At 36.0% G+C, this 24,673-nt stretch overlaps 2 protein-coding genes and 1 pseudogene across 14 annotated transcripts in view; all 3 read left to right on the forward strand.

The window, feature by feature from the left end:
- The window catches only part of LOC127521168 (gastrula zinc finger protein XlCGF49.1-like), a 67,717-nt pseudogene that overhangs the window by 19,314 nt on the left and 23,730 nt on the right, over positions 1–24,673 (forward strand).
- Positions 1–24,673, forward strand: part of LOC127521159 (gastrula zinc finger protein XlCGF7.1-like) — a 56,710-nt gene that overhangs the window by 7,954 nt on the left and 24,083 nt on the right. The window lies entirely within an intron of this gene.
- Positions 555–24,247, forward strand: LOC127521137 (NACHT, LRR and PYD domains-containing protein 3-like). Of its 13 annotated transcripts, none has more exons than XM_051910096.1 (14): positions 556–937; positions 1,196–1,285; positions 1,499–1,612; positions 1,920–2,033; positions 2,646–2,759; positions 3,061–3,165; positions 3,268–5,070; positions 6,485–6,655; positions 7,072–7,242; positions 15,946–16,116; positions 16,315–16,485; positions 19,892–20,059; positions 22,841–23,019; positions 23,440–24,247. In XM_051910096.1, coding segments are annotated over exons 2-14 (3,327 nt in total). In that variant the 5' UTR covers positions 556–937; positions 1,196–1,241; the 3' UTR covers positions 23,442–24,247. The 13 variants fall into 13 exon arrangements, with proteins under 13 accessions (XP_051766060.1, XP_051766064.1, XP_051766068.1 ...); XM_051910097.1 differs by having other exon boundaries at positions 563–646; XM_051910100.1 differs by lacking the exon at positions 1,499–1,612 and having other exon boundaries at positions 555–937.

A 24,673-nucleotide genomic window follows, 5' to 3' on the forward strand; every position in this document is an offset into this window, starting at 1 on the left:
AGAATAATATTCTTGAAGTAACTGCTGGCCTATATAAGAAAGACTGGGCCATCAGAACAATGCTTTAAAGGTTTATGCACTGTATTATATAATAATGTACAAATTGCAATGTTTATGATGACTGCAAGATTAATAAAACATTCTCCTCAGGTATGTAGGCTAGTTTATGTAGTTAACAAAAACACTGGCTATATGCGAAATAAACAAAAAATTAAGGATGACTCACAACAGGCTAGCTTATAAACATTTTAATAGGGCACAAGTAATAAACTGTACTATCCCAGATGAGAATAGGTTATTCGCTCATTGTTTGCTCTGTAATCAATCAGGCAAAACAGCACAGACTATTTATCATATTACACAATATATTCATAGTTTTGAAAATGTCAACTGTTGCAGTTAATGCTTAACATTGAATCTTCATTACCGTTTCGAAATAACCCATTAAACGAGTTCAATTTGAGCACTAATATCTTCAGTTCCATTCGTCTATGCGTTGTCTCAAGGCCACGCCCACAACAGGAGAAATATCATGAATATTCACGTATACTCCACCCACTGTAACAGTTTTTCACAGGAACCGAATATTACACAACACCGGTCACTAGTTTTAAGTTTTTCGTGCTATCTTTAAACATTATACGAAGTAAGTGCCTGTGTAATCATTAAGCCAGGGAAGACTACCAAAACATGCACGCTTGTGATGCTTGAAATTGAAAAAGTGGCAACGTCGTCATCGCTCGCGTTACAAATTGAAAGTAAAGTTGGAGAATCCCCAAGAATCAGGAAGTTTATGTTTCGCCATTTTAACAGCAAGAATGGATTCTTTACAACACCGAGTATCAATGTGTTTAACATGAAGCTTTATAATAAATGTACGTGTAGTTATTTATAAGAAAAGGTGGAGAATTTCTGTATGCAATGAATGTTATTTAAGGTGAGTTCTCGAGGTCTCGAGACGCTTTTCGGCCTTTCGCTTTAATGTTTTCTCTGAAGGCCGTGTGAATTGGCTAAGGATATGTGTTTAAATAGTTTGTTTTAAAGCACTTTAAAGTGGTTTCATTGGTGTTGTTTATTTTAGCATTTGTGGTAATATACGGCTAACTTGTGAATTTGAGTGAACGCGCGTCTCATGGTCATGTTTCTCCGACACTTATTTCAGCTGAATTATTGTTTGTTTGCCATTTCCACCCAGAGTCAGTATTGGAGATCAGATTCTGTTTCAATTGTTCGGATTCATCATGGATGACACACAAACATCCAGAGATTTCTCTCCAGGCTGCAGGTACTTGGAATAAACATTTTATTAACTCACCTTTAAATGATAAAATATGGCAGTCTCCATCTTGTTTTTTTCTTTTCTTTCATTTAAGTTAAAATTTAATATTAATGTAAAAAAGACAGCCTTATCATAAAGTGCTTTTTGATTATTAACACTTAATCAGAACATAAAATAAAAGTATTATCATCGTAAAGAATTTAACATGTTCTGTTATAGTCCAGTTCATCAGAAGAGATCAGAACCAGAGTCCAGCTGTGTGTCTATGAGGAGTGACGCATCTATGAACAAGCCACTACATTTTAAGAGTGGAAATACACAGTGTGATCTCAGGTATAATATTTCTATAAAATGATTATACGTATTTTATATTATCATAATAGTATCAGGAGTATTTTATAAAAGTCTTCATGTACGTTGTAAGTGTTTTTTTTAATTTTTTTTTATTTTTTTATTTTTTTATATCTGATATTTTAACATATACGGAGAGAGAATGTTTGAAAGCTCAGTTCAATTTACAATTTTAGTAAAATCGTAGTGTAAATGTATTGATCATAAAGTGATTGTTTTAGTAATATATGAATATGTTTTGTTAAATATGGTGAATCAAACCAATAACTTCAATCTCTCTCTGTTATAGTTCAGTTCATCAGAAGAGATCAGAACCAGAGTCCAGCTGTGTGTCTATGAGGAGTGACGCGTCTATGAACAAGCCACTACATTTTAAGAGTGGAAATACACAGCCTGATCTCCGGTATAGCAGTAATTGTCATGATTACAGACTTTTATCAGTTTCCTTTGTTCTTAGTTTGTCCTGTCTTAGTTCTTAGTCTGTTTAATTAGTTACTTCTGTTACTGTAATTAATTATGTAATAGGTATCTCACAGAAGTGAATGCACCCCTCACATTTTTGTAAATATTTTATTATTATACTGTATTTCATTATATCCCTCAGTTGCCTTGTGTATAAATACTTCCTGTTTGGTTCAGTTTGATGTTGGTCATTGTATGTGTTATGTTGGTTGTGTTTTTCTGACCTCTACATGTTTCTAAGTAAAGACTGTTGTCTGGATATTTCATGCCTTCGTGAGTGTTCTACTACAGACACTCATGACAGTAGTGTTTTAAATTATATACAAGACATAAGAAATCTTGTACATTGTTTATAGTTTTTATTTTATCTTTATCTGATATTTTACATATACAGAGCGAGACATGTCTGAAAGCACTCAGTTCAGCTTACAGTTTTTGTAATGACAGTGTAAATGTAATGACCATAAAGTGTGTGGTTTTATTAATAAATGAATATGTATTTTGTTAAATATATAGTAATTCAAAGTATTAACTTTTGTCTCCCTTTTTATAGTTCAGTTCATCAGAAGAGATCAGAACCAGAGTCCAGCTGTGTGTCTATGAGGAGTGACGCATCTATGAACAAGCCACTACATTTTAAGAGTGGAAATACACAGTGTGATCTCAGGTATAATATTTCTATAAAATATGATTATACGTATTTTATATTATCATAATAGTATCAGGAGTATTTTATAAAAGTCTTCATGTACGTTGTAAGTTTTTTTTTTTTTTATTTTTTTTTTTAATATCTGATATTTTAACATATACGGAGAGAGAATGTTTGAAAGCTCAGTTCAATTTACAATTTTAGTAAAAACGTAGTGTAAATGTATTGATCATAAAGTGGTTGTTTTAGTAATATATGAATATGTAATTTGTTAAATATGGTGAATCAAACCAATAACTTCAATCTCTCTCTGTTATAGTTCAGTTCATCAGAAGAGATCAGAACCAGAGTCCAGCTGTGTGTCTATGAGGAGTGACACGTCTATGATCAAGCCACTACATTTTAATACACAGCCTGATCTCAGGTATAACATTTCTATGAAAGATATGATTTGATGATGATATAGAATACAAAAAAAAATCGTACTTTTTAACCCATGTAATAATGTGGTATTTTAATTTTACAGCCATGAAGTCCTCAACACATTTAGATCAAATCTGCTGAAGAAGTTTGAGTGTTTGTATGAGGGAATATCAAAGCAGGGAAACCCAACACTCCTGAATGAGATCTACACAGAGCTCTACATCACAGAGAGTGAAAGTGGAGAGATCAGTAATGAGCATGAGGTGAGACAGATTGAGACACAGTCCAGGAGAGCAGAAACAGAGGACACACCGATCAAATGCAGTGACATCTTTATACCTTTACCTGGACAAGACAAACCCATCAGAACTGTGCTGACAAAGGGAGTCGCTGGCATTGGAAAAACAGTCTCTGTGCAGAAGTTCATCCTGGACTGGGCTGAAGGGAAAGAGAATCAGGACGTCCAGCTCATATTTCCACTTCCTTTCAGAGAGCTCAACTTAATGAAGGACAAAACACTCAGTCTTTCAGATCTTCTTCATGTCTTTTTCCCTGAAACAAAAGAAATGGAAATATGCAGTGATAAGTATAAAGTTTCATTCATCTTTGATGGTCTGGATGAGTGTCGTCTGTCTCTGAACTTTAAGAGCAAAGTGAAACTGTGTAATATATCTGAATCAGCCTCAGTGGACGTGCTGCTGATGAACCTCATTGTGGGGAATCTGCTTCCCTCTGCTCTCATCTGGATCACCTCCAGACCAGCAGCAGCTGATCTCGTCCCCTCTGAGTGTGTCCATCGAGTGACAGAGGTACGAGGCTTCAGTGACCCACAGAAGGAGGAATACTTCAAGAAGAGAGTCAGTGATCAGAGTCTGGCTGACAGGATCATCTCAAACCTGAAGTCATCAAGGAGCCTCTTTATTATGTGTCACATCCCAGTGTTCTGCTGGATCTCAGCCACTGTTCTAGAGAAGATGTTGAGTGAAGCAGAGAGAGGAGAGATTCCCAAGACTCTCACTCAAATGTACACACACTTCCTGATCCTTCAGACCAACATCAAACATGAGAAGGACTATGAGAAGAAAGTGAAAGATGAAGACGTGATTGTCAAACTGGGGAAACTGGCTTATCAGCAGCTTCTGAAAGGCAACCTGATCTTCTATGAGGAAGACCTGAGAGAGTGTGGCATTGATGTGACCGAAGCATCAGTGTACTCAGGATTGTGCACTCAGATCTTCAGAGAGGAGTTGGGCTTGTATCAGGGGAAAGTCTTCTGCTTTGTTCATCTGAGTGTTCAGGAACATCTAGCGGCTCTATATACACACATCTCATGTACAAACAACTACAGAAATGTGTTTGACCCAATCACTAAACAGAGTTTGCTGTCTAAAGTTAAGAATTCGTTTCAACTCATGTTTAAAAATGTTTTATTATCTGAGCTGCATCAGAGAGCTGTGGATGAGGCTCTACAGAGTAAAAATGGACATCTGGACCTTTTCCTGAGGTTCCTTCTGGGTCTGTCAGTGGAGTCTCATAAGATTCTCCTACAAGGACTAATGAAACAGACAAGAAGAAATAAAAGAAGAATTAAAAAAACAGTTGAGTACATCAAGATGAAGATCAGGTCCATTGACTCTCCAGAGAAATTCATCAATCTGTTCCACTGTCTGAATGAACTGGGTGATGATTCACTAGTGGAGGAAATACAACCATATCTGAAATCTGGAAGAATAAAGGATGCCAAACTCTCTTCATCTCAGTGGTCAGCTGTAGTTTTTGTGTTGCTGACATCAGAGAAGAAGCTGGATGTGTTTAATATTAATGAATTTGTTAGAGGAATTGAAGATGAAAATCTGGAGGTTCTTAAGAAGCTGCTGCCTGTGATTAAAGAATCCAGATCAGTTCAGTAAGTATCACTGAAAACAATCACTTCACACATAGGTGGAGGGTGAACCAACTCTAGGGTAAGGCTAGATGCGATTCCTCCATAAAAACATTTTTAATAAAATGTCATGAAATAGTTATGTGTCGCATATCAGCAACCTACACATCATAAACGCTCTTGTTATTAAAGTGGTTATTCACAAACCACTATAATTTGAACAGGCAAGCATACTGTATGCGTGATTTGGCATGACAGCCAGTTCGAATAATAAATAGCCAAACCATTGCCTTACCTAATGCAGCCAAAAAAAACGAACAACGTTATCTTTAAATTCTGAATGAATTTTATCGCCTAGAAAACGTGCATAAAAGCGCTCCCTTTATAACCATTAAGCTCTCACTCATCTTAATTCATTGCGATCTCACAAAGTTCTGCTAGTCGATTAAGCTGACTGTAGAATGAATATCTTATTTAGCCTACATAATATCTATACTTTTTTTTTTTTATTAAAAGTTGAATTATAATGAGAGGATTTAAGTGTGCAGATCTCAGCAATGGACAAAAACGTTTTGGCCAATGCGTTCAAGAAATCATCAGATATGTTTGTGATTGGCTACATTGCTGAACTGTGCAAAAATACGTTGTAAATAGAAAAACCTGTTGATCTTAGTTTCGATGCTCTCAAGAGCACAATCACCAAATCTGTTTGTTTATCTGTTTATGATGAGACAAGAGCATTAGCCAGAGTGCAGAATTCAGTCAGAATTCCGAGTTTAGCTCGTGCACTGAACAAAACTCCAGCGTTTCAGTGATGACTAATCTGAACGCCTCTGATTGGCCATATTTATTGTAAGCTCAACAGAATCGTGTGTGATTGGTTATAGTGTGCCACGCTGTAAAACGCGTAAAAAGTATAACGCAACGAGCAGATCTATATTTAATTCCGCAATCGACACTTTTCATTTAATTTTTTTATTTTCACTTTATTAGTAGATTTAGTTTAAATGTGCAGGTGCATTTTTGGCCAAGCCCCCGTTCATTTTTGACCCATGGCCAGGGGAAGGCTAAGCCTTCCCCAGCCTTACACACGCTCCGCCTATGACTTCACATACTTTTTCAGAAGTTGTCCAGAGTTTAGAGGTCAGAATTTTGAAGTGTTTTCTAATAAAAGTTGCATATGAATAAGTTTTAGCAGTTATTACAAATGATCTTGCAAATAAAGAAGTATTTCAGTATTTGAATTCTAGAATTTAAATATTTATAATTTTTAAGCCATTGATATTTTGCAATAAATAAATATTTATTTTCTTGTCTTTAAGAAAATGTTTTCTTTTGTGCTGTGATATAGATCTTAGTTCAGTGATCCAATGATTGATTTGTGCTTTAAGTTTGTACTTTCTTTTTAATAATGGATTCACTGACCTGTTCTCTACAGGATGTATGATTGTGGTCTCACAGATGAAGGTTGTGCTGCTCTGGCTTCAGCTCTGAGATCAAACCCCTCACACCTGAGAGAACTGAATCTGTCTGAGAATAAACTAGAACATTCTGTGAAACGGCTCTCTGCCGTACTGAAGAATCCTCACTGTAAACTGGAGAAACTGTGGTAAGATCAAAATTGACTCTCATCTAAATATCTAAATAGACTAATATCTAAATAAACTAATATCTAAATAACAGTAAATCTCTGATACGTTGTGAACAGTGTCATTAATAAGGCAGATTTTGAATAAGACAGACATTTTGCATAAAACACAGGCAGTGTAATTAAAAAATATTTTTTATATATATATATATATATATATATATATATATATATATATATATATAATATATAATATATTTCTTGACTGAAACTTTGTATTATTATAATGTTGTGTGTTCTGTGACATTAGATCTCAGACCAATGATCCATCAAGCATTGATTTGTGCTTTAAATTTCTACTTTCTCTTCAACAGTGGACTCACAGCTAAATCTTATCTGAACTAAGATAGTAAAGAGTGTCTCATTATTTTCTACAGGTTTAGGGACAGTGGCATCACAGATGAAGGTTGTGCTGCTCTGGCTTCAGCTCTGACATCAAACCCCTCACACCTGAGAGAACTGGATCTGTCTGGGAATAAACTAGGAAATTCAGTGGAACAGCTTTTTGATGTACTAAAGAATCCTCACTGTAAACTGGAGAAGCTGTGGTAAGATCATATATAACTCAAACTAAAGTGTATGTGAAGTGTAAAACAAAAATAAAAATAACAAATGAAAACAAAACAAAAATAACAAATCCAATAACAAAACAACAAATTACAAAACACAATGACAAATCTAAAAACAAAACAAGACCTTCCTGAAAAGCTCGATATAGCTAGACATTTCTCTTCATAATTTTTTATCCATTTGAATAGAAATAAAAGCATAGATGTAATACTGATGGTATAGTTTCACATAATTAGTGTACATTAAAATATGTGAAATGCTTATAGATAATTAAATGTTCATTTAACTTTTTTAGACCCAAATAAAACAAATTTTTTCAAGTTGCCAGACATGATTAAATTCATTGCTGTCCATTTAAAATAAAACAAACAATTTTTAGCTGTCAACAGTTTGGAAACATTACAATTTTTTAATGTTTTTGAAATAAGCTCACCAAGACTGCATTTATTTGATTGAAAATACAGTAAAACAGTAATATTGTGAAATTTTATTACAATTTAAAATAATTGTTTTCTATTTTAAAGGGGACATTGGGTGCCCATTTTCCACAAGTTATGATTCTTTAGGGCAAGTGGTTCTCAAACTGGGGTACGTGAGGTGACAAAAGGGGGTATGTGAACAAAATGCTGAGTAGTTAATTTAACTCTACCATACCTTAAAATAATATTAAACCCGAGCATGTATTTCTAACTGGCAAAATGCTGTAATCCATTACATTTAATCAAATTACCTCATCTTTTGCAGTCAAAAATGACTGTATCCACAGCAGCAGCATACATATGATAGATTGCGTGCAGTCTGCTGTCTCAAATCGCGCTAAACTACTGCCGTTCTTGACAATGCACCTTTGTAAAAGTGGGGATTTAGCACTTACTCGCATGAAGAACAAATATAGACACGTTTTAAGATTAAAACTTTCTTCAATACAAAAACATACCTTGTGTGAGTTCTTGTATTTAATGTTGATAACGAGCAAGAATTCAGTTGTTCCCAATATCCACTTGACTGCAAACATGACATTATTATTCAACAGGTCAAAAAACAAAATGTACATTTTAAACACAGTACTGTCAGTATTTACTCTTTTTTGCAACGAAAAAATATTTATAACAAAAACCACAGCAGAACAACACACGAATGCGGCTGCGGCTTTGAACGAATCATGAGAGTCAGTGATTCAATGATTCATTCATAGCCACTTGCTTCGTTACTGAATGAATGACTCAATGACTCACTCATAAAAACTGTGACTTGCTGCCACCTTCTGGCGGTTTTAGTTTAATATTTAAAAGTATCACTTTGTTTTACTATCATTGCATATTTCTCTATTGAACAGTTTTTATTTAAAACATTATTTTATAAAGTTATTCATAAAAATAAAAATATGCACTGGAAAATCAATTTAGGGGGCAAATAGTGTCCCTTAATGGAAAAGGTGTGACTGCAGTCTAAGTGGAAGAGAGGGGGTATGCAGAAAGATGATAATCCCATCAGGGGATACTCCACTCTTAAAAGTTTGAGAACCACTGCTTTAGGGTATTCCTGAAAAGTCTGTAACATACTTTGGTAAAAATTCTTAATGGTTGTATAAAACAACACCCTTTTTACCTTGTAAAAATCAGCTCTGTTCACAGCGACCCGTTTCGGTGCATGGCACTTTAAATGATAATGAGCTACTGTTCACCCCACCCCTCTTTTCCGTGGGGCTTGTTGCTGTGTGCTGTAAAAAACTATTTGCCAGGTATAGAGTTCCTCAGGGACGACGTGTTTTTGTAGGCCAACCCGGAAGTTAGCGGCGCACGGGTTCCCTCAATCGAAAGCCTATGCATTTTTCTCATAGAGTTTTGGAAAATAGCAAAGAATAAGCTCTGTGTTTAACAAAGGGTTATGACACTTACACGTTTTGTCTATCAAGATAATCTTTACAAGTTAACACAACATTTATACATTTTGAAGCCTAAATAAAGTGGTCAGATATAAAAAGCTAACAGTAGGCTATAAACGGACTACAGCACACCATGGTCGCGGATCAACGTCACCACCACCAAGCTTCCTCAAACTTTATTTAGAAAACAACTTTATTTAAAAACATGCTCACTGATTATGATCTGTGCTGTGTATGAATACTTATCCACTTTTCCGTGAGAAATGCTGTCCAAATGTCCTGTTTGTCATGATGATGTCAAAAGTCCCCGCCAAAGGAAGTAGTCCCTTTTAGCAATTTGTTAGCAACCGCCGTTTTTAAGACACAATAAAGGTTTAAAAAATCACAAGCGGGTTATAACTGGTGTGTTTTATGTCATAGATCAAAACGTGAAAATATTTAGAGGCTTTGTTAACCACAGACCTTATTTCAGGCGATTTAGCAAAAACCCATAGATTTTACGGCATTGGAACCAGAAGTCCTAAAATGCTAACTCACTCCCGGGTTTTGCCTACGTCATCCCTGAGGTACTCTATTGCGTTAGTCGCCATTCTTATTTATAACTGTTCAAAAACTATTTAAAATACATTTGTAAATTACTTATTAGTTATTAACCAACTCCTTTATAAACGCTCTGCAAAGGTAACCTTAATGTAGTGTTACCATGTTATCTTTACATAAAACGTACACAGTTTGTAAAAAGACTGCTCGTGCTCAGATGCGGCGAGTCAGAACCAGTTGTGTTCAGTCAGCGATTAGAGTCGATGTTTAAATTCCATGTGTAAGTATTTAAAATTAGATAAAGTTAAGCTGAGTTAACAGTCTCAGAGAACATTGTTATGTCGTCATTTCTATTTAGAACCTTCTCATTGTAATTCATAACCGGTCGTTTATAATGAACAAGGCATTAAGGTTAAAAATAAATAAATAAAAATTATACTCACTTCTTCTGGAGGTGAAGCTGGATCGCAAACAGTTGGTATCGATCCATTCTTCAGGAACAACTTTTTAGCAAAACCTGCCTTGTACTGTCAGAAAGCAGTCTGATGTAAAGTGATTCGCGCAAACATAAACACATTTAGGTAGATCGGGGGGTGCATTCCCTTCATAAACAAAGTTAATCCACTGCGTTTGCAGTGGCTCAGCTGTCGGTGTTACGGCCAGCTCGTTTCAAGCCACAACATGAAAGCAGGATCACACACCATCGTTCAGTTCATACAAGTGAATTTATTTTCTGTAACAAACATAACAATAACCACAAATAACAAACATAAGTCTAGGGAAATATAAAGAAACAAAGGAAATAACAAACAAAAATAACAGTAACAAAATCTTAAAGCTACATGATATAAGAAATGTGTATATAAATAAAGAGAATTAGAGAGATGTTACATTCTGGTCAAGAGCTGCTCCTGGGAGAACCATCCCACCGAGAGTGCTAACCTCAATGAACAACCCAAAGTCCTTATATAGTCTACACCCCTAATTAATTAACATGGGGAGTGATGCAAAACTCCCACAGTCTGCCACCAACTCAGGTTTACTCACTAAAATACATGGTGAACTCCAAGAACTGAAACTGGGTTCTGCCAAGTTATGAGCGAGTGAATAATCCACGTCTTTCTGAAGTAATTCCCTTTTTATAGGATTTACTCGATACGTATGTTGTTTTACAGGTTGAGCTGTACCAACATAAATGTCATGCTCAGTGATAGGAGTTTGGGTAGGGACATCAGAAAAAAGAGAGGGGAACAAACTTACCAACTTCATTATATCAGTCTTCTCTGATTCAGACAAATGAGACAAATGGTGAATCAAATTAGCAAAAATTTCAGAATGGTTAAGTCGTCCCTCCACTACTCCTTGAGAAGGACCATTTCTTCTGTAACCACTGGACCCGAATTTACCACCATCTCTTCAGATACTTCTGAAGTGCTCTGACCAGCACAGTGGTTGACACAACATCAACAGATAGAGAAGTTACAGGAGTCACATAAGATTTTAATAAATTAACATGACAAACCTGTAATTTCTTTCAGTGATCAGGCGTGTTTAATAGTTGTTTTTGGGAAAACATTTTGTGATCGTATAAGGTCCAGTAAATCTAGCCTGGAAAGGACTAGTCAAAACAGGTAATAAAGCCAACACTTGGTCACCTACTTGAAATTCTCTGGACTTAACCTTGCGGTCAAACAATCTCTGCATCTTTCCCTGAGAATTACCTAATTTTCTTTAAGCAATTGCTCTAGCTGCATAGAGTCGAAAACGAAATCTACTTACATAGTTTAAAACATTCTTTGGTGGGTCAGAGGTCTTCCATTCATCTGCCAGAACAGCAATAGGGCAACCTGACAGTGTGTCCAAACACTAAGTCATTAGGACCAGTGATGGGAATAACAGCGTTATAAATTAACAGTGTTACTTTTTTTCAGTAATGAGTAATCAAACGAATTACTGTTTTCCCCGTTACAATGCCGTTACCGTTAGATTAGTGTAAAATGTTTTATAATAATATTTTTTTTTTCTATTTAGTGTCCATTTCATTCATTTAACATATTTAATATTGGGGGAATCCAAGTTATTTGACATATGTGGGGGAAAAAAAAAAGTAACGCACTAGTTGCTTTCCCTGGTAATTAGTTACTTTTATAATGATGTAACTCAGTTACTATTTGTGAGAAGTAACTAGTAACTATAACTAATTACTTTTTTTTTAAAGTAATGTGCCCAACACTGATTAGGACTGAAACCTATGTTCTCTCGTAGGACTTCACAGATAGCTAATAACATCCAAGGAAGTCCCTCTTCCCAGTCACAGTCAAGTTCAACACAGTAAGATCTCAAAAGTGACTTCAGAGTCTGATGGAATCTTTCTAGCACCCCCTGACTCTGAAGATTATAAGCACTTGAGATGTTATGTGTTACTTTAAAGGGGACCTATTATGCCCCCTTTTACAAGATGTAAAATAAGTCTCTGATGTCCCCAGAGTGTGTATGTGAAGTTTTAGCTCAAAATACCCCACAGATAATTTTTTATAGCATGTTAAAATTGCCCTTTGTGTGCCCTTTAAATGCAAATGAGCTGCTGCATTTGGCCTAAGAGGGCGGAGCTTCAAGAGCTGATTCTCCTTGTCAGGATTCAGTCAGGACGCACTATAATGTCAGAAACAGCGAATATATGCTGCATGGAGATAGAACAGGTATAGTTTAGTTCAATTACGGTTATAACTTATATTGTCTTGTTTTATCCACTATATTAGTACAAGCCTGTTGTACCGGACTCCGTCTGAATGATGGCCAAAACTTTACTGATGAGTTTTATGATGTTTATTGTACTTCACACAAAATATGAAGCATCTGTTTTCACTCTTAAAAAAATCACTGTAAGAGCTGTTACAGCTGTAAGAGCTGAACTGTTACGACTAACAGTAAACAAATATATAAAAAGCTTATGCCTTTTCGGGTGGTGCTTAATAAACTGGTAAACTTTATATCTGTAAATCAACCATCCTAGGTGTATATGACTTTATTCTTTCTGATGAACACAAATGGAGTTATTTTAATAAATATCCTGACATGTCCCATCAACTACTCAAGTACTGACATGATATTTAAAGGATTAAAACATACTCCACACGGCTCTGGGGGGTTAATAAAGGCGTTCTGAAGCGAAGCGATGCATTTGTGTAAGAAAAATGTGCATATATAACACGTTATGTAGTAAAATATCTAGCTTCCACCAGACCGCCTTCTTTATTCAACTTATGAAAAAAGCATAACTGACGCAATGTCAAAGTTATATCCACCTAGGATGGCTTGAGGGTGAGTAAATCTTGGGGTAATTTTCATTTTAAAGTGAACTAATTCTTTAAAGCACAACAGTTGACACAAATACACTGTTTAAAAGGTGAGAAGCCAATGCATGTTGTAGGAATAAATGATAGAACCTGAAGATAAATGCTTCAGATAAATATTAGGGATGGGGATCACCAGAGGCCCCATGGTACAATATTATCACGATACTTATGTCATGACTCACAATACAATATTATTGCAATTTTAAATATATTGCGATATTCTGCGATATACTGCAATTTATTACCTTTTTCCAAATTCAAATTATGTCCCCAAATGAAAACTTTGTAAACATCGGTTTTTATCTTAAAAGATATATATATTTCTCTGTTTATCTCACTTCAATTTTATTGCTGCAAAATGGGAAGCTGACCAACACTTTCACCAACACCTCACGCTGGGAACGAAGGCCAATGTGGCCAGGCACACACACTACACACAGATAAAAAAAAACTCTCTGAATGCAACTTATAAGTAAACCATTTTAGAATGTATGTGATGTATTTCTTTGTGTTGCATGTCCCACGTTGTAATTAGCCTAGTTATTTGAGTTATTTTAGAATAAATTTAAATGCTTGTAACCCTATGTGTGTTTTCTAATGTCCTTCCACCCTATCGTGTGTAGTCTTGATTTAATTCTCTCGGGATGCTTTAATTAACGGTGTATGTTATGTTACAATAAAATGCATTATTCTATTATTATCATCCTTTGGAGTAAAAACTACCAATTCTGACACCGTCATAAATTATGCACATTAGGTCATAATACGAGACAAAAGAAACTTTCTCCCACGCAAAATCTACCCTCGCCATTGGCCGGTTCATCCAAGGAAGCGTTTTGGCTTGTTTTTCCTTAAAAGACAACAACAACAACTCTGCAAAACCTACTTTCAAGTTACCTCAGTTCAAAACTTCCCGTGGAGACACGGAAGAAGCCAATGAACTTCAGCCATGGACGCATTGAATCTCCACACGTATCTATCTGAAACTCAGCACTCAAATTCATACAAGTACCGTTTCTATTGATCTTAGATGCACTAAGTTTATATGCCAATAATAAAGTGACGTGATTCTTTGCTGGCTCTCATGGAACCGTTTGTAAGTTTTGACATTCTCTTGTTTTCCCTCTCTTCCTTTATTTAGTCATATGTATTCATAGTTTAATATATTAAATCCATTATATTCATGGTTGATTGTCTCTGTTGATGCTCATGAATGAACCCAAGTCACTTTAACGTTTTGATTTCGCTAGCTATTTGTTTTTGTAATTACTAAAAAGAAGAATTCTTCTTGGCCAGAAGGAAACTTCTTTTTAAGAATTGGTAGATAAAAATTGGACTGATATTTTTGCCGGACAAGACCGACCAGTCTTTCTAAAATTAATTCTAAAACTAGAACCAATTCTAGACCATATATACAGGTGCATCTCAATAAATTAGATTATCATGAAAAAGTTTTCAAGTTATTTCATTCAAAAAGTAAAACTTAAATATATTCTAGATTTATTAGACATAAAGTAAAATATTTCCAGACTTTCGTGTTTTCATTTTGATGATTACAGCTTGCTGCTCATCAAAATAAAAAAAATCAGTATCTCAAATGATTAGAATATTTAATTTCAAGTTCTATTAAATTACCATTCTCAGGGTATAAATACTGGGTTTAGGTTAGTAATCCCAACAGCAGTCATGGGGAAGTCTGCTGACTTGACAGTTGTGCAGAAGACGATCATCAAGACCCTCTACAATGAGGGTAAGCCACAGAGGGTCACTGCTGAAAGAGCTGGCTGTTCGCAGAGTGCTGTGTCAAAGCATATTCATGGAAAGTTGACCGGAAGGAAAAAGTGTGGTAGGAAAAGGTGTACAAGTGAAAGGAATGACCGCAGGCTTGAGAAGATTGTCAGGCGAAGCCAATTTAAGAACTTAGGAGAGCTTCAAAAGGAGTGGACTGAAGCTGGAGTCAGTGCATCAAGAGCCACCACACACAGACGTCTTCAGGAAATGGGCTACAACTGTCACACTCCACGTACCAAGCCACTTCTGAACCAAAGACAACGTCAGAAGCGTCTTACCTGGGCCAAGGAGAAGAAGAACTGGACTGTTGCTCAACTCATCCTTGTTTAAAAATAAACATTATCCATTTGACACTTTGTTGCGTTGTGGTGTGTTTGTGGGAGCAGGAGATGGAACTCCGCCCGACACTCATCAACAGGTGTCGCTCTCTGTTACGTTCGGTTGTTTTGAAGGTGTAGTACGTAAAAGCTGTTTTGTCTGACAAACAAACCAGACAGGAGAGTTAGTAGATTAACGTCGGTGGACTTATTGGCATCTGTATTGACATCTTTCTGCGGTTGAAACAACATTCCTTCTGATGTTTATTCATGTTTATTTCATGCAATAACTAGGAAGAGATTATCGGTTTACGTGTAGCTTGAACTGAGGCGCTACAGCGATTTGTCACAGCACATTAAAGAGCCACAAAATGATATTTATTGAATTTCTTAAAAAAAAAAAAAAAAAAAAAAGACACAATTTGAAAGCTAAAACTTTGTTTCATAACAAAAGTAACCTCCTCTGTCTTGTCTGTCAGTGCGTTGTCAGTGTCCTCTTTGCTCTGTGATGTAATGCAAACAGGTATGCGCTGCTGTGCTGCACCAGAAAAAAACTCAACTCCACCATCTAGTGGACTTTTTTTATTCTAACAAAGTTAAATTCTCATGTGCAATTTAAAAGGTCAATGCTTGGCGTCCATGTATCCATACAGTATTGCCAATACTGTATGGATTGCCAAGAATTCATTACACACATTGATTTGTGCTTTGTTTGTACTTTCTCTAATAATGAATTCACTGCTAAACTAATCTGATCTGAGAGAGTGAAGAGTGTGTCATTGTCTCCTACAGGTTGTATAATTGTGGCATCACAGATGAAGGTGGTGCTGCTCTGGTTTCAGCTCTGAGATCAAACCCCTCACACCTGAGACAACTGAGTCTGTCTGGGAATGAACTAAGAGTTTCAGTGTACCAACTCTCTGCTGTACTGGCGAATCCTTGCTGTAAAGTGGAGACACTGGGGTAAGATCATCTCGTTGATTGTCACAGATGTCTTTGTCTTGAGTAAGATGTGTTTTTTAATGTAAATTCTAAAACTAAAATCATCTTGTAAAATGCATGCTCAGTAAACATTAGTACATTATGTGGCAATGCTTGTCATTATATCTCAAACTACAGACTCTTGAACTACAATACAAATTGTAACATTGTTCTCTACAGGTTGATGAATTGTGGTCTCACAGATGAAGGTTGTGCTGCTCTGGCTTCAGCTCTGAGATCAAACCCCTCACACCTGAGAGAACTGAATCTGTCTGAGAATAAACTAGAACATTCTGTGAAACGGCTCTCTGCCGTACTGGAGGTTTCTCGCTGTAAACTAGAGAAACTGTGGTAAGATCATATTTGACACTCACTCATGAAACAATGTAAATTATATTTGTTTATTCTCTTTCTGCTGCTGTGAGTTCAGCTGATTGAGCTTTAAATGATTGAACACATGAGCTGCTCCTCAGTAACATAATACTGCAGGACTGAGAGTCACACTGGAATACACACTTTCACAAACAATCAACATTTCAGTCTTTTGACTATAAAGGGTCATGAAGCCAATTTTTCGCATTAGTTATTTCTCTGTGGAGAAATAACCACATACATAGGACATGGACCACATACACTTGGACGTCCATTGAGAAGTATATTTGAACAAAACACACCAACTGTGCTAGGTTTATGTGCTGACCCCAAGCAGACATTTCCACCTATCACCCAGCCAAAGTCAAGTTTTTGAGTGTATGGTACCTTGTTTGGACCACTAAACTGTTTCCTCACTTTGTGGACTTGGATGATGTCTTTTCTCAAATTTAGCAATATTAGAGCACATAGATATCAATCTCTGATATTTCATCAACAATAGATTAAGGTGAGAGAACTGGTGTGCAATGGTGAAAGATTGGATCTTAGAACAGTTGTCAGACATAGAATTACAATCGATATGTGTTGGAAGTGACACACGTTTCCATTTTTACAAATGTTTGTGCCCTTGTGTTGTCACATGCCACCTCAGATCCAAACGAGACGTTTTTGGAGCTTGATTACTGCCTGCTTGAAACTGCCTTATGTGTAATTTACATGTTTACAATACATACATTTTTTATTATTATTTGAGTGTTGATAATTATATCTAAAAATAAATAGCAACTGAATTTAATAATTTGGGTTCTGTTGTTAATTGTAACCTTTATTATAGTAATGTGCAAGTAAGGGCTCCCTAATAGTTTACAGCATTAGCAGAGATTTTTTTATCCTTAAGAAAATTGTAATTATAATTGAATACATTTAAAGACAGAGACACAGTTGGTTCAGTAAAACATTAAAAAAGAGAAAAAAATTTGTTTTCTCACCCTGCTGTACCGAACCGTGAATTCAAAACCGAGGTACGTACCGAACCGTCATTTTTGTGTACCGTTACACCTCTACTTTCAAATGAAAATTAGCCCAAGCTTTATTTACCCTCAAGCAATCCTGGGTGTATATGACCTACACGTTTATGATGGATGGATGTGAATGGAGACACTTTCTTCAGCTCATACTCGTTGATCCCTGTTCACTGCCATTATAAAGCTTGGATGCGTCAGGATATTTATTAAAATATCTCTGATTGTGTTCATCAGAAAGAAGAAAGTCAAATACACTTAGGATGGCTTGAGGGTGAGTAAAGCTTGTGGTAATTTTCATTTGAAAGTGAACTAATCCTTTAAAAGGCAATGTAATTTATTATGAATAAATTATTTCAACATGAAATATTTAGCCTAGGCATTAAAAATTAAGAAAAACAATAACATGACTTTGAAAATAATAATTCATCAAAACTTTAATTGAGGTTTAATTACATATACAGTATGAGTTGTATTTAATAGGTCTTGGGAACATTTCTTGGGGTAGTTTTCTGGGTGGTCATTGAATTTTGTGAGCCTGGAATTAATGAGCTCATGACGGGCAAGCAACCTTGCTAAATCACTCATTTCAGGTTCTCTGTGGAAAGGTGACTGAACAGGAGTGTTGGCATTGCAAGTCTTTGCAATGCTGTGCAATTACTGGCCAGTAATTAACTCGATCATGAAAATTTTGGGCTTTAAGACTAAATCATTGACCACTTTAACACAATTAGGTAGCACACTCCATTGAGAGCATTCTGTTAACTGCTTGTTTTCTCTTCCATTAAGGTTTATGAAATCAACATGGGGTAGATAAACTGCTGTAAAGCTGCCTTCCATACAAACTTTCTCTACTTTCATTTCAGTTTCGTTCTTGACGTAATATGCACATATACACTCTGCCTCAGCTGTAGCTTGTTCTTTTGCCGCAGCCATGCTAGCCGATGTTCTACTAGACCTTTTAGATAATGTTGTTGAGCATGTAACAACAGATCTAGTTTCCAGTATCTTCTCACTCCCTGAGGTGTAATGCAAAAACCATACCTCTCATTCGAGGACTGGAATAATGTGGAAAAATGAGATATGAGGAGAGACTTGACGTGAGAGCAGGCTCCATAGCTTGAGAAGATATTCCTTGAGAAGAGCTTGAGAAGAGATTCCGTCTTTCCACTGGATTGAAGAAGCTATGTCTTTTCACTACTCTGTCTCTGCTGCCAGTAGGTTGCACCTCGACAGATACTTAAACAGGATGAGGGTTGAAGAAAAAGTTGAAACCAAAGGAGTTTCTTTTCTGTGTTTTTCTTTTTAAATCTTCTGTCCCACAATGTATTGTGCCGATGGCACGTTTGGCCATCTTCTCTTCTCTTCTCTTCTCTTCTCTTCTCTTCTCTTCTCTTCTCTACAGCCAATCTTGACAAGGAAAGGACCAAAACAATCCATTCTAGTGGACCAAAAGTGAGGTTTGAACAACTGGAGCTTGCAGAGTGGAATATCTAACATTTTATAGAGTAGATTTAGTTCTCCACTTCTTACATTTCAAACAATATCAAGATCAAGTCTCAGTTTCTCAAGACTTCCAGGCCTTTTAAAAATAATTTTCCATAAGGGGATCATCCCAGTCATGTATGGTGACGTTAGCTCATGTTGTGAAGGGGGGTTATGTAACCAAAAGGGTCATTTTGACTAGTGAGGACTTCATAAATATTGTGCATAGTTTAGTCGTTTTATACTCCACAGTTGATACTCTAATGCAGGGATATTCAATTAAAGTTCCGAGAGGTCCGGGCTCTATGTTTCCTTCTTAGTGGAGGGCCAGGCAATAGGCTGGATCATTGACTCTCCAGAGAAATCCATCAATCTGTTCCAGTGTCTGAATAAACTGGGTAATCATTCACTAGTGGAGAAAATACAACACTATCTGAAATCTGGAAGAATAAAGGAAGCCAAACTTTCTTAATCTCAGTTGTTGGCTATAGTTATTGTGTTGTTGACATCAGAGAAGTTGGATGAGTTTTATTTTATATATATATATATATATATGTGTGTGTGTATATAAGTTCCTTCTGATTGGCTGAGAGGCCAAGCATGAGATATTCACCCAATATCACCACAGGAATCGTTTCACCCTTTGTATCTCTCCGCTTGCAGCATTTCTTACAGCGAGTGTCATGGCCATTTATATAAGTTATGGCCATTTTTGATTTTTGATGAAAGAAACATACTAAGATTGCAAGTGCACCTTAGGAAACATAAAATAATTAAAAGAAAATGTATTTCATGACCCATTTAATAATGGATTCACTGCTATTCCGATGTGAACTAAAATTAGAGAGTGATGTGTGTGTTGTTGTTGTTGTCTACAGGTTAAAGAAGTGTGGTATCACAGATGAAGGTTGTGCTGCCTTGACTTCAGCTCTGAGATCAAACCCCTCACACCTGAGATATCTGAATCTGTCTGGGAATAAACTAGGAAATCCTGGTGTGAAGCGGCTCTCTGCTGGACTGAAGGATTTCAAACTGGAGAAACTAGAGTAAGATCATCTCTCTGATAGTCTCATATGTTTTTGTCCTCAGTAAGATGTGACCTTTAATGTAAATTCTAAAACTTAAATGATCTAAAATAAATATTCAGTAAACACTGAATCTCAGCACTGAGTACTAGGGGTGCACAAAAAAAATGTATCCATCTCTGTCTTCTAATGATTCTAATCGATAAAAAATTTCATTCGATGTTATAAAGGTATGTTAATAATGTGGTGTTATTAACAGTTTTAAGAGTGCATACTGCACAGACTTGCAACAGGGGAAGCAACAACAGTTCCTTTCTACATCTTAAGGGATAGAAAATGGCACACGTCAAGCTTTTCTTGCGATCTCTTTATATCTCTCACATACACTCTTTATGTGTACAGACTAGAGGTGTAACGATTCACTCGTTTTTTCGATGCATCAATTACAAATCCTGACGATCTTGAAACATGTATTTTTGAATCATTGATTTCAGTCAATAATCAATTTTAAATGCTAAGAATCTAATTAATTTCAATTCGATAACGATTCAGTGCTTTAAACAATAAAGTACTACATGCCCGAATCAGTGGAGATGTAGCTTGTGCGTCACTGATACGTGCTGCACTCTTTACCTCCTTTCACTGGATTGCACTCGTGCTCCATCCGTAGCTCTCATTGACACATTTTTGAGCAGCCCACATTTGAATTCTCATCAGGATGGCCACTGCTGTTCACGAGCAGATGACAGCTCTCTATCGAGACAGCAATAGTCCTGAGTCAAACCATTCAAGGCATTGATCTGCCAAGTCATTGCCTGGTCACTACTTCTGAAATAAAATGCATTCATTGTGTGGAAACGTCACCGTTATTTTTATAAGATAAAATGCTAAAGTTTTACAGAAATGGGTCATACCATTGACATTACCTGAGCAGTTCAGTTCGTGTGCATTTATTGCATGGACGAAACACATAATGTAAGTTTCTAAAATGCATACGCACAGTTTCAATGAATGATGAATGATACGGGAACTGCTGAAAAAACTACAACATTAACATCACTGAAATAAGAGTGCACTGTTTATCTATCAGATGCACATCAAAGTTGCGTTCGTTACTATAGCAACAGTAGACACCCGGCCGGCACATTTCTTTCAGAATCATAAGGACAATATAAAGATAAAGTTCCATATAAAGAGAACAAAGAGGGTTTTTCTCACTATTCCATGGAAAAAGTTAGTTTAGGATTAGTTGAGAAAGTGCATGATATTGTAGGGTAGTCTCTCCATGGAGCCATTGTATGTTTAATGTACCTGGAACACTTTAATAAGATTTGTGTAGCCACTAACACTATCCTACACATGAACTTACAATACTTTTAAAGCTTTTTTAAAATTTTGGCTTGTGTAAATTTCTACAAATGCCAGTTTTTATAGGCTATAAGAATAAAGTTATGTAGTATCATTATGAACTAACATGAACTAACATTAACAGTGGACAAAAGGTTTTTTGTCCCCACCCTCTGACCCCCTGAAAGCCATTGTGTAATTCACACCCTTAATGGGACGTTCACACCAGACGCGACTTGCGCGAATTCACGTCATGAGAGGGGCTTCTGCCAGGCGGATCGTCTCGTTTCTGCACACTTCCTCTGAATAAACACATGAACTCGTCAGCGGGAAAGTAGTTGTAAAATACGGCGAATAAGCTCAATTTGCCGGCTTTAGCTAACTTGTAGTCTCAATATGTGTGTGTGTATGTGTATATATAGCTCAAATTGAGTAAAGAGCGTTTTTTACAATTTACCAGATTGTCCGACCTCCTCACTCACTTTCTTCCAAGCAAGATCCTTTTTATTCCTGTTTCTATAAAAGTATGAAGATGTATCATACAGCGACGGTGATTTTGTCCTCCATTGTTGTTTCGGATTTCTGCCTCCTCCTGCTACGTCGTAATCACGTCACTACTAGAGCAAGCTCCTGATTGTTTAACGCGGCGTGAATTTTCGCCAAAGTTCAGATTTTTCAACTCACGCGAATCACGCGTTACGCATGTCAAACGCCCAAAACGCTCTATTTGTGCGAATCGCGTCATTCGCACTGCCTCATTCGCGCGAATCGCGCCGCAGGATGTCTATTCGCGTCTTTGCATTGACTTAACATGTGAATCACTCGCGCTAAATGCTTCATTCGCGTCTGGTGTGAACGCACCATAAGGCCTGTTCACACCACAAACAATAACTATAAAGATAATGATAAAGATATAGTTCTAAATATAAAAGAATAGCACTGGCCACACCACAGCGACAACGATATAGAGAAACAATATTTTTGGGATCACTTTCAGAATGATTTTTTCCAGCTGTTGAACAATAAAACATTGACAGCCAATCAGAATCCATTCAAATTTAAGGGCTCATGCATTTAAAATGAGACCACACTTGACACAATTATCTGTTTGATCACAAGAGCTAATAAATGATGTGTAATAGGGAAAATGTGGGTCCTGTGAAGCAGATGTCCTCCTGTATGTGTTTATTAGAGGTGCAAGTGGCTGTTTCTCCAGACAGATCTGTCCTTATATCACTATGAAACAATATCTCACATTCAACTTTGTGTCTATTCAGTCCTGAAGCACATTTCAGAATTTCAAACAGCACCATTGAGCGTCAACATGCATAAATCTCATTCTATCAGCAGCAGTATGTGGCAATGCTTATCATTAAATCTCCTCTTCTGCTCTGAGACCAGAATGAATGATAAACTAGACAATTAAATGACAAATTGTGTCCTTGTTCTCTACAGGTTGTGTAATTGTGGCATCACAGATGAAGTTTGTGCTGATCTGGCTTCAGCTCTTGAATCAAACCCCTCACACCTGAGAGAACTGCATCTGAATGGGAATAATCTGGGACATTTAAAAATGAGGGTTCTTTCTGATTTGAAGGCTAATCCAGTTTATAGACTGGAGATAATAAACTATTGTGAGTATATTTTTATTTAGAGCTTTGGGTTAAGTTTAGTAAGGCCTCTTAAGTTTAGTAACAGTCTTCATATGTGTGTAATTGAAGAATATAAGAGAATTTATCTCCACATTAGTCTCTGTATTAATTCACTTCTTTATTGATCATGTTTCAAATAAGAAAAAACTATAATGCAACCAAGGCCAAATTATGACAAACAGAAATTATTAATTCATTGCTTCGAGCTATGCAGTCTGTTAGATTACCCCACCTCTCGATCTGAGTCTCTTGTTCTTTTGTCATGTCATAAGCTGAAGCTCTGCAGTCTGTATTGGAAACAGAATTGATTAGTTAATTAAACCTGTTTTTTCTGAAATGGATCTGCTGATGTGATGTTACATTAGTAATGTCTCATACTCATCTGTGACTGTTTTATTTCAGGACTCTCAGTATTTAGATGTCAGTCCAGTTTCCTCAGGATCAGCTGATGGAGAATAAGAAGCCACTACAGAGACACACAGTCAACAGAGATTGAAGACAGAGCAAATTTCAAACAGCGTTTTTACACCCTTGAAGGGCGCTTTGTGATTTGTAGGGAGAATCCAATGAAAGTGAACACCTTCATGAAGATCCCTTCCACACGTCCATTAGCGAAAGGGTGCATGCAAAGATCACTTCAAGGAATTTTATCACTTATGGTCATTCATTTTAAAGCTAGATATTGCTGGAGAGTTGGTTAACGTATAAATAGAGTAATTCAAGTTGTTTTATTTTTTTGTTATATATCGTGCACACTTTCGTCAGGCATTAAATTAAATAAGTTCCATATGTAAGAATTTTTTTAATAGCAGAAATGTTAGGACATGTGACTATACCTGCAGAGTTCAAAGAAGAGTTGAAAAGTTTTATAAAGTTAAGCAGAGATGAACACACACACATATGGTGTGACACTTAATATACACTACAGACTAGTAATGCAAAGTGACCAAACTAAAACACTTGCCTTTTAAATAGCCTACAAATACAGTCTTGTCTATTATAACTGTAGATTGTGATTTTATTTATCAATATAATATGTTTGTCTTCGATATAAACTTTGGAAAAGATTTTTACTTTGAGAAAACCAGATATGTGTTGTAAATGTGCCTACCAGGAAATCCACAAATGATTTCACTGAACTTCTCTGTAAAATATTTTTATTATTGATCTATATTAAGGTGATCTATTAAAGTTTCCATCTAAATATTCACATTCTTTTACTCATTTCTTGCTTTTCCCTCCTGCCTATGAGCACAGTTAATTACTTTTTTTTTTTCAAATGATAAAAAATTGTTATATTTAAAATATTAAATACATTAATTTAATAAAGTATATATTCTAATAATTTAATATAATTATATATATATATATATATATATATATATATACATATACACATTACACACATATATACACACACTGCGTGCATAATTATTAGGATTTTCTGATCATATTTTTTTCCAAGCACATTTTACCAATTCCAAACCACATCTATCTTAACTACTATTAATTTTGTATCATTTATTTAAGTATAATTGTTCATGAAGGCTGAAGGAGAAAAACACCTTATATTCAGGTGTGCATAATTATTAAGCAAGTTTTCTTGTACAGATAAAGTGAGTGTTTTTATAGGCTT

This window comes from Ctenopharyngodon idella, chromosome 10 (assembly GCF_019924925.1).
Source record: "Ctenopharyngodon idella isolate HZGC_01 chromosome 10, HZGC01, whole genome shotgun sequence".
Lineage (NCBI taxonomy): Eukaryota > Metazoa > Chordata > Actinopteri > Cypriniformes > Xenocyprididae > Ctenopharyngodon > Ctenopharyngodon idella.